Genomic DNA, 11,823 nt, shown 5'->3' with positions numbered 1-11,823 from the left:
CTCTTTCTAGTCCCAGTCAGTACTCTTGCTCCAGCATTTTGGATTAACTGAAGGCTTTTCAGGATCCTGATAATGACGAATTACAGTAGACCAGCCTAGAAGTAATAAATGCATGAACTAGTTTTTCAGCATCACTCTGGGACAGGATTTTTCAAATTTTAGAGATAAATTTTGCCCAAATGGAAGAAAGCAGTCATCCATATTTGTTTAATATGTGCATTGAGGGACTTTCTAAGCTTGTAATTGTTTGGCTTTGCTGTGTATTTAACATGAGCTGATAAGAGTACCAGTTTCAGGCATGTGTACAAACTTTAAATGGTAAATGGCCTGTATTTGTATAGCACTTTACTAGTCCCTAAGGACCCCAAAGCGCTTTACACATTCAGTCATCCACCCATTGGTGATGGCAGCTACATTGTAGCCACAGCCACCCTGGGGCGCACTGACAGAGGCAAGGCTGCCGAACACTGGCGCTACCGGGCCCTCTGACCACCACCAGTAGGCAACGGGTGAAGTGTCTTGCCCAACGACCCAGACTGTCCAAGAAGGGCTCAAACCAGCAACCTTCCAACTCTTGAACCACAATCGCCCTTTACTCTGAAGCCTTTTAACAATCTTGTATGTCAACAAAAAATTGCAGGGACAGCACTGTTGCATCACAGCCCCAGGAAAGGAAGACCAAGAGTCACCTCTGCTGCTGAGGATAAATTAATCTGAGTCACCAGCCTCAGAAATGACAGGTAAACAGCACTTCAGATTAGAGCTCAGATAAATGCCACACAGAGTTCCAGTAACAGGGACATGTCTACATCAACTGTTCAGAGGAGACTGTGCGAATCCTTTATGGTCAGACAGCTGCTAAGAAACCACTACTAAGGAAAAGCAACAAGCAAAAGAGATTTGTTTGGGCAAAGAAACACATGGAATGGACATTAGACCAGTGCAAATCTGTGCTTTGGTCTGATGAGTCCAAATTTGAGATCTTTGGTTCCACTTGGCGTGTCTTTGTGCGACACAGAAAAAGTGAAGGGATGGTCTCTGCATACATGGTTCCCACTGTGAAGCACGGAGGAGAAGGTGGTGTGGGCTTGCTTTGCTGGTGACACTGTTGGGGATTTATTTTTCAACAGGACAATGACCCCAAGCACACCTCCAGGCTGCGTAGGGGCTATTTGTCCAAGGAGGAGAGTGATGGAGCGCTGCACCTGATGGCCTGGCCTCCACAGTCACCTGACCTAAACCCAATTGAGATGGTCTGGGATGAGATGGACTACAGAGTGAAGGCAAAAGGGCCAACAAGTGCTCAGCATCTCTGGGAACTCCTTCAAGACTGTTGGAAAACCATTTCAGGTGACGATCTCATGAAGCTCATCGAGAGAATGCCAAGAGTGTGCAAAGCAGCAATCAAAGCCAAGCGTGGCTAGTTTGAAGAATCTACAATATAAAACATGTTTTGAGTTATTTCACACTTTTTGGTTTTACTTCATAATTCCAAACGTATTTATTCACATTTTTCATGCTTTCAGTAAGAATCTACAACGTCATGAAAATAAAGAAAAACCATTAAATGAGAAGGTGTGCCTAAACGTTTGACTAGTAGTGTATATTAGAAATAAAAAAATAAATTAAATTATCTCAACCAATAAATTTCTATATGAATGATCTGAGGGGGCAGCAGGGTGGCATGGTGGTTAGCACTGTTGTCGCACAGCAAGAAGGCCCTGAGTTCATCATTCTGGGGTCTTTCTGTGTGGAGTTTGCATGTTCTCCCCGTGTTTGCGTGGCTTCCTCCCAGAGTAAGCGAATGGATGGATGATCTGAGAACACTCATCATTAAGAGTTTTTTTTTTTTTTTGCAGTACCAGATTAAAAGGGACTTTTTCTCCTGCATGCCAGCTTTAGTCAAATGTTTCAGTCACATGGAAAAAAATGACTCCATCAAACTTTCTTTGTGCCTGCAAACTAATTTTTTTTAAAGGAAACTCATATGAGAATGAGTGTACTGTCCTCCTCAGGACTGATATGATGACACATGTGTCTATTTAACATTTAGCAGGCTGGTTCGTGATCAAGCAGATTCATAGCAAATGTGATCCAGACCTGCAACTGTTTCTTGTTCACGAGCCTACTTCCTCCCAGCTGTCAGCATGAGCATACACTAGATAAGGCAGCGTCTCCTCAGATCACTCAGCACGGCAACACAGGCTGCACAGCGGCAACTGCCTAACTGCACATCAGCACAGAAAGTTTTATGATCCTCACTGTGACTCACTTACTGTGATGACTTGTTTTGGTTTTTGCGTTCAGGCCAAAAAGGAATTTAATCACTGAGAAAAGAAAAAGCATAACAGTATGTGGATTTATTGTCATTAAAAAAAGCAGAACAATAAGCCAATTACAGAGCTGCTCTGCTGAAAATAAGACACCAAAAGCTAAACCATGAAACTAAAACATACTGCACATCCATTCATCCATCCAGTCCAATGCAATCATGTGCATCTCTTCATTTTAAGTGGCCAGAGACTTGTTTAGCAATGAAAGCAGTGAAAGATGACTTTTGATATCTATAGTTGCTTTGCCAGCAGCTTACCACCTCAAACAGAGCACTTATGTGGAAAGCTACACAAAGGCTACTGCACATGTTACTACAAGTTGCGCCTTTGGATTGCCTTTAACCAAATGTACAACATTTGAACAAGTTTGGCTAACAAGCTCTCTACATGTGCATGCCAGTGTGCAAAATCCTGTAGGACTCAGACGTTAATCACACTAATCATCTTTTCTTTCAAATAGCTTCTGATAGTTTTTAAGAACCCCTACGCTGGTTGAAATCCCACTATTATCAAAACATAAGATGTAAAATTACTTGCTGAAGTCAATCAGTGTAAACTGAGGGTTAACTGTGCCATCAGAACCAGTAATCTCTCTTCAAAGCTCAAATAAATTATACACCTGGTCTTTTAATGGTGGTATTGTGTGTGTGAGTGCGGTTTTCTCCGTGTGTTAAGTTACTTCATTTTACTGAACTGCACAAGATGCATGCTTTCATGTTTTGCATTATAAACAGCAGGCACAGGGATGATGTAATATCTGCCAGTTACTGTGAAAACCGGTAGAAATTTAAAGCTGTTGTTCTAAGACATGTAATAAAACCACATCGGCGCTCTGAGCTGACAGGTTATTTCTTTGGACCGCGGCACACAAAGGAGCTGATGAATGATGTGTTTGTGAGAAGATTCTGTAACTTGCACAACTTCGTAATAACAGTAACAACAGTGCTTGCATAATTTTGTTAGTATGTGGTAATTGTGATGTTTTTCTTATGGATGTAGAAGACATTTTTTTTTCACAGAATAACATTTTCTTTTTCTCTTTAAGTTGATTTTATCTGTAGAAAGATTTCATTTTTCATGTTCCCAATTACTACTTTAGTTTAATATCATAGTTTGCACAAAAATGGGAACTGTTAAAATGTGAATTATGTTTTATGAACACATCAGTGTCTTAATTAGCAAAAAAAGCATGGAAGATTTATCTAGTTTAATAAAAAGGACATCAAAATGATTACATTTTATACTACATATGATCTAAATGGGTCTAAATTAAGGGCTAATATGTACTGTGATAACCAACCATTTGGTAGTGCTGCATGGTCTACCAAATATTTTAGTGCACTGCCATCTAAAGGCTCGAATGGATAATTACAGGGCTTGCGGTAATCATGGTTAAAATTAATTAATCATGATCTGCAAACGATTTGGTCCAAATAGTTCCACAGCTCCGTTCTCAGTTCTCCAATCCAAGCATTAAAAGGTCACTTTTCCAAAACAGCTTGATGTCAGTGCAATTTGAAATGAAACATCAATTTTTATTTTTATGTCTTAATATTTTCAAACGTTTCTATAAACTGTGCCATAGACATCATCAGTCACTGGATTAAAATAAAATAATAACATGAGAATAAATTAAGTTCTCACAGGAGCAGGGTGGTGATCAGCATTTAACAGCAGTATAACACACTGCTTAGATATTCAAAATAATTCTGCTGACTATCTCTTTTTAGTCTTCCTCCTTCTTCCTCTCCCCCCTCTCCCTCTTTATTCTTTTGTCTTAGTCTCTGTGGAGTTACCAAAGAGTGAATGTACCAGTAAAACAGATTTTATAACCCAATTAAAGGCTGATATACATCACTTTATAACAATATTCTGATATGAATATGAGATACTGCTGGCCATTGAAATGCAACATCCCTCTGACTCACTGGAGCTGTACTGTACTGTTAAAGTAATACAATTAAAGTAATAAAATACATTAGTTCCTTGGCAAATAGCAGCATGGCACCAGACTACTGAATAAGAAAGCTAAAGTTAGCTCATGGTCTCTATCTAGCATACATTAGCTAACTTTTTGGACACTATTTAAAGATCAGATGTACATCAGAAGACATTTTTCACATCACAGCAATCACAGCATCACCCTGCATTTTAAGATAAAATGTGTTTAAAATTAGCCCATGAAATTACATCTTCATCCTCTTTCAGCAGCAAAACAAGTCCTATTTAACAATTTATGTTTTAATTTATGTTTACATCATGACAGCGAGAAAACTAGACATTTAGACCTGATTTCCTTGTAACCTTTACCTTCTGCAATAGACAAGTTGAGAATATATATAAAATTTGAGACATCAGTCAGAAAATAATATCAAAATACACTATTATTGCTACCATAACTTAGTTATTTTTATGGGTGGTATGTTGAAATTTAGGGGTACCAGAAAATAGGGTCTAAACTCACAACAGTTGTACCTAGTGCAAAATCTTCCAAAACTAGTAATGCATAAAACTGAAGTGGCATTTACTTTAATATCTTCAAAGCGGGTTTGTAAAGATGTGTTTGTTGGGTATGTTTGTGTTTACTTCAAGCAGTGTTAGTCATTGAGTTTGAGTCATGCAGTTCTTCCATGTGCTGATGTCAGTCACACAACCACTAATGGCAAATATTAAGCTTCAAATGGTTGTCAAGACCACACCTGTGGCTGAGAGTAAGCTGACATCAAAACACTCGTGCACACATGAAAGAGGTGTTTTAGAAAAATAACATGACTCAAACAGCATTTTAACGTAATATGATATGTAATTTATGCAGCGTTTAAATTCTGTTTTTCAAAGCATTCCTATCATGTCTGCTGCTTTAAGTGATGTGCTTACTTAACTGGGCTAGTTTTATCATTGAATAATACACCATCTGATTGCTACAAATTAAATTTTGTTTCATAATGAAGCACCTTCCCTGCTAAAATCACCACATGCTGAGTAACTGGCTGTTTTATAACAAATAAATCCTAAGAAGTGCATTAAAATAAACAAACTTGTCCTCAATTACTAAAAGATTTGTTAACATGAAAAGTTTTCTGTATCTGCTAAAACTCTGCAAGATTAAAAGAACATTAAAACGTTGTTGTATTAAAATAAATGTGGTCGCATGATCTTAGATACAGCCTACAACCTTACCCATTAAATATATTGCATTAGTTTTGGTGATAAAATATTTAATGTGTGTTTGGTAATATGTTTAGTAAACACAGTGGCATCGATTCTACAAAGGCTGATTCATACTTTCATCTCGTGAGGCATTTACTAATGTGCAGACAGATTCATGTTTGTGGTTATGTAAAATATTGAAGGGTGTAACATTTTGGCAATGCTAATCCTGCTTTTGAGAATATGAAACGTACATGAACAAACATTCAGTGGTTTTTAAAGCTCTATTTTATAGTCACAAGAAGAAATGTGGTGTTTATTCACAACAAAATAAATGTAACTGACACAATAAAAGATTCTGCAGAATATTGGGTTGAATAGACTTAATGGATAAAAGTATCCGGGCACATGACGCTCTGTTTTCAGTCCTATAGCTATGCAGTCTGCTTTCACAAACATTTATGACCGAACAGGCCATTCTCACTACATTTGAGTAATACCACACTAGATATTACATGATCAGCTGTGGTATTATTGCAAAGTGGAACCACAGCAAGTCAGCCATGAAGTAGCAGACCACATAAAGTTACAGACTTTACGTGGGGTCACTGTGCCAGTGCCGAAGTGAATAGTGTGCAAAAGTCTGTGTATGTATGATGCATACATGGGCTCTGCTTGAAGTCTGTGAAATACTATGTCAGTAATTCCACTTTTATAAAGCTCGACTTGAGTTGGAGATTTAAGTGTAAAATATAAGAGATGATGTGATTTATTCCTAAATTTAAACAAGACTGGGCTCATCTTGAAATTTCAATCTGTGTAAAATGAAACAATGAAACCAAAATGAAAATGCAGATTTCTATGCAAAGATACTGGTGACGGGAGCGAGAAGAAAGACAGCGTTTGACTGTTGTGGCAGAGTTTAATTTTCTGACACTTCATAGTTCTTATAACAAACAAACTGACAGAATACCGTACACACAGCAAACAGACAGAAAAAGCTCAGTTCAAAAAATAAAAAGAATAAGAAACAACACAAACAGCAATGCCAAGACTTTTAGAACAGACCTCAACGACGCCTTTGAAGTAAAGTCCATCAGATAATCACAACAAAAATCTTCATATATGAGTCACTCTGGTGTGAGAAAGGTGATTTCTCTTAATATACATTTTTAAAAAAGGTGAACGTGGTCTATGAAGCTGCAAAAAAGCCTTAATATGTAAATACTGTTTTAATGGTAACCAAAATCCAGCTTATGAACACCACGGCCGGGCAGATGCTCAATATTTCCAACAATAACGAGACAAAAAGTGTCTAAAGGGTTTGTTTTTGTAAAGCAGCATAAATAATACCACTACTTTGTTGTTCTTACAAAGGACAGAAAAGTGACCATTTTCACACAATACTTTCATCTCGTTGTTAAAACGTGACAAAATACAGAAATGCAACACAAAAAATACCAGTACAGCAAAAAAAGACCTCACTTGGTCCCTCAGGTTCCACGTTAACAAACAAAACCAAGAGAAAAATAAACACATTGTATAATTGATACAGATAACTATAGCACACTTGGCACAAACTATTCCAAACACGCATCTACCGACTTCAAATGTGCAACAGTGTGCAGCAAGTAGGTCTAGAAATGATAATCCAGTGAGGAGTAAGGCCAGAAATCAGTCCTACGGGGCTCAGCTCATTTTGATTTAATGTTAGAAAGTATCTCTGCTGCCATCCTGTGAGCATCTCTGAGACTGACCGAATTATTAGCTGCATATTCTTTAGAATGAGTTTGTTTTTGACCTTAAAAACAGCAGTTTGACAAAACTATGCCAACTCCAGGGTCACTCACATGTGCTGTTTATCCTGCTCAGAAGCTGGTATAATATTGGTTTAACTGGCTTTCAAGATAAACACATTTAATGTAAGAAAAAAAAAACATGTTTAAGGTGGAAATCACTGAAAACATTAAGTGGATTAAGTTATTTTATTTTTCTAAACATTTGAGAAGATATGAGTTGTGCTTAGTGTCTCATGAACAGCACACAAATATTTCAAGTCATCAGTGAAATCACATCTTTTCAGAGACATTTAGAGAAGACACAGAGGGCTACAAATAAGTCAAAAAGAAAGTAAAAAATAAAAAATCAACTAAAATTTTTAAGGTAAGACAGAATACCTGAAAAAACAAATAATTTTTTAGCTCTGGGTATTTTATCTACACTTAAAATATTTTCAAATATTCAGCGGATTTCGTTTTAGTTTTAGTTTTATAATGCCGAACTGAACACGAATACGTTACGTCCTGTAATTGTCCAGGTCGAGTGGTGCTCAACCTTCATGGCATTCAATACCCAAACATTCATGATGAACATGCACAGTATTATTTTCCATTTCAGTGTCCTGCTCAACCTTCAACGTGAGTGGCAGCAGCACAGTGGGCATAAAGCGTCAGTGCGCTATCAAATTCATACAAGCACTTAACCACAATTTATTTTTTAATATGAATTTTGTAGGTTGTTTGTCAGGATAAGCCCGGCAATATTCTCTGTTTCTGTTCCATAAGATGGCAACAATGTAACAATGAATTTAACCTAGCTCAGTAATTCTCAAAGTCTGGGCTGCAGCCCACTTGTACCCACAGTAGGTACTACAGGTGTTCTGTGAGAGGTATTTTATAATAAATAAAGTTTAACCTTATTTTTTAGTTACAAAAAATTAAGATTTTTTTATGATGGCTATTTAAATGTAAACATCCTATCAATTCATGCCATGTATGTGACCTAATTTGATCTGTAAAGTTTCCCCAATGTTGCCAATGGCAGGAAAAAAGGTGAAATGCAGTGATTTAAAACCGGCAAATCAAGAGACGATCAAAGTGAATCTGTGCAAACACAACGATTTCCAATCTTAAGTTGTGAAAAAAAATTGAAAATAATTTTTGATATTTGAAATTAAATTGTGGTGTTATTAAGATCGGAAATTGCTACAGTGACACCAGGAAAGAGTGCTTGGAGAGCATGACACCAAAGATATTGTGAGAGTGTGTAGTTGACTTGGAATCTTGCTTCCTTCAAAATGGCTTTTTCAAAGATGGGGACCAGGTCTGCAACCCCAGTTGCTGTCTTCAGTTTGCTGTCAGTTTGTGACAGAAGGGGCTCCAGTTGGCAAATTGTGAATCTGTTGCTGTCTGTTGCAAATCTGTTGCTATCTACATACACAGAAATTTACACTCAACAGAAATTTAAATGAACTACTTACATTCAGAGTCCAGTTACAACCTCATAGACTCAAAACAGAAATTTCTCCACAAATAGCGATGTGATGGTTGCTGCAAGACAGCGAAATGATATAGATGCAGCTTTGCTTTTATTTAGGAATACAAGCAGTTGGCAACAATTTGTGTTAAAATCAACTGCAAAGAGATGAGGCACAGATGAGTCCTGCACAGACTGACTCAGATTGATTGCTACTTGTTGGCAATCTGTCTACATTTATAAATTAGACGGCAATTATTTGCAAGCTTTAACCAGTCTGTCTGAGAGTGACTGGAGTCAGTTTGAGTCAGACTGTTTGGACACAGGCTGCCACGGAGCAGGTAACCTACAAAATCACCTTAGGATCAAAATTGGGCACCCAGTTAGTTTTTGAAACTACCTGCAATCGGTTGCTGAATGCAACAGTTTTACTGTAGTGTGACTGAGCCATAAACGATACTTCATTCTGGGACACTGTCGATACAATCATGTTATTCAGTATCCTGGCCTTACTAACACTTGCTGTTGTACTGAAACCAAATGTTGTAGTATTTCCCCTCCCAAAATATGCAATGTTATATACCTTTTATTATTATCACTGTTTCACTGCATGGCTTGTTTCTTCTTTACATTAACATGTCAGAACCCTCATGTACATTGTCCTTCTGCTGTACAAACTACTGCAACACATATATTAATCTGCAGGAGAAAATTATTTAAAACAAGTTATTTTCCTGTGTTTTTGTAACACAAACAGTTAAGACTAGGATGAATGAATTTCAGCTAATCAAGTGGTTGGTTTTGGTCTTTTCATGGGATGTACTGTAACCTCATCCTTCAACATTAAATTACACATTTGCTTTATAGTAATTCTCCGGTCAGCTCAAGGCTGAGAACCACTGCTCTGTTTCAATGCAGTACGACGACCGTCAGCCTTCAGTCCACATTCAGTGGGATTTTTCAAATACAACTAAAATCACAGTTTGGTTTGAGGAATCAACATAATGTATCGATACAATTATCCAACGAAAACAAAGAAACGCTGTTTCCAGTCTGCAACAAATGAAATACACATTTCAGGGATGATATTAGCAGCATCAGGCATGGCGACTTTAAACTAAAACAGTTTATGTTTCTCAAAATACTATAGACAATCACATAACACAAACATGACCAATCAGATTCAACAGCTTTGTTCTTCAGTATTTAATCCAACAAATCTTCTTTTTCACTGTGAATTCACGTCAAATTTACTGTGAATTTGTGATGGTCAACAGGGTTTGTTGATGTTTCTGCCAGTTGCACAATATCATCAGTTATTTTCCACCATCTCCACTGCTGTAGGAAACGTTTAGAAATGCAGCAGCTCTCATCGTATCTACAGTACATACACGACATGACACGAGCGTGATTCTCAGGTCACATATCTACAGTCCTCTACCTCAATAATGTCTCCATAACTGGTGAGTCCTCTGGAGTACACCTCTCTTCTCACTGACCCTGTATTAGGGAACACGGTACGTCCATGAATGTAGTGTTACCTGCTTCCTCCTCCTCTGCTTTTCTTCCCCCTGGTGGGGTGAGTTACATCTTTCAGCCACACAGTCACAGAGCCGAGACTTTGACGATGTTGGCGCCAGCTGAACTTGTTGTGGTCTGAATGCTCAAGGGTGGTGGGTGACTTGGAGGTTGGGGCGGCCTCCGCTGTGGGGGCCCGTGGAACCCGTCTCCATCAGGGGTTAAAGCAGGGGGTGTTGGGAGGCTGATGATGGCTGTGGTGATCCGGCCACTTTTGCAGTTGATCCTGCTGCTCTCGTCAGTTTTAAGGTTGAGGTTGGAGCGGCTGTTAAGTATAATTAAATGTGGTTAATGTCTAGTACAAACAGTAGTAATTGCATATGTAATTACATATCATTTTTAAGCAAAACATGTTCTGTAATTTCTATAATGTTTTTGTAAATTTGGGCAGGAAATGAAGATTCTGGAGAAATTTATATACCAAAGTTTTATCAGTTAACTGCACTCACAGTCAGCTTTATTATTTATGCCTAAACAAATCTTTAAAACAACACTTTATGACTTTATGGACAGAAGTACTGGGCCACCTACACATTACACCTACAGGAGCTTTTATGACATCCCATTATAAATTCATAGGCATTAAAATGGAAATGGTCTCCCCTCTGCAGCAATAATGGCTTCTACTCTTCTGTGATGACTTTCTACAAGATTTTGAAGTGTGTCTGGGAATTCTTGCCAATTCAACCGGGAGAACATTTGTGAGGTCAGACACTGATGAGGGGTATGACTCACAATCTCCACTCTTGTTCATCCCAAAAGTGTATAATGGGCTCTGTGTGGGTCACTCAAGGTCTTCAGCACTATCAGCTGATCATAATGTTATGGCCCATGCTTTGCGCACTGGGATACAGTCATGCTGGAAGAGAAAAGGGTCTTCCCCAAACTGATTTTTTCAACACTGAAGCATAGATCAGTCCAAACCAGACCAGACCAATCCTAAAAATAAACAACCCTATAAGGTAAAATTCGGTGGAGGAGGGGTCTGGCATTTGCCAAACCAAGACTAATCCGTCATTCTGCCCGGAACTCCACAGAACATATTTCCACTGCTCCAGAATCCAGGGGCAGTGGACTTTACACCATTCCAGCAGACGCTTGGCATTGTGCTCGCATGCTGCTCTCCAGACGTGAAAACTCATTCCACGAAGCTCTCGTCAGACAGTTTCTATGCTATCCCAGAGGAGGTTTGGAACTCTGCAGTTATTCAGTCAGCAGAGCATTGGTAAGTTTTAAGCCCTGTGTGCCTCAGCACTTTGTAACTTTACTTGATCTGACACTTAGTAGCTGAATTGCCGTGGGTCCTAAATGCTTCCACTTTGCAATTTGCATACCACTTACAGTTTATCGTTGAATATTAGAAAGGAAGATATTTCAGACAGACTTGTTGCAACAATGGTATCCTAGTACTGTACCGTGCTCAAATTAATTGAGCTCTTTAGAACGACACATTCTTTCACAAAGGTTTGTGAAGGCAGAAGTCTAAATGCTCGATTTTATACATCTG

The 11,823-nt window shown here is 38.3% G+C and overlaps 1 protein-coding gene across 4 annotated transcripts in view; it reads right to left on the bottom strand.

Annotated features, from left to right (window-relative positions):
- Positions 1–10,343: 10,343 nt before the first annotated feature.
- The window catches only part of LOC146632772 (A-type voltage-gated potassium channel KCND3-like), a 105,904-nt gene continuing 104,424 nt past the window's right edge, over positions 10,344–11,823 (bottom strand). For all 4 annotated transcript variants that reach the window (XM_085353490.1, XM_085353492.1, XM_085353491.1 and 1 more), the window contains one exon: positions 10,344–10,581. In XM_085353490.1, the coding sequence (XP_085209616.1) occupies positions 10,344–10,581 (238 nt within the window). The remainder of the gene's footprint in view (positions 10,582–11,823) is intronic.

Source organism: Diplotaxodon limnothrissa, linkage group LG5, assembly GCF_057381915.1.
Source record: "Diplotaxodon limnothrissa isolate DT_005_m linkage group LG5, D_limnothrissa_male_GT1.1, whole genome shotgun sequence".
NCBI classification, from domain to species: Eukaryota; Metazoa; Chordata; class Actinopteri; order Cichliformes; family Cichlidae; genus Diplotaxodon; species Diplotaxodon limnothrissa.
This window is presented reverse-complemented; position numbering and strand designations above follow the sequence as displayed.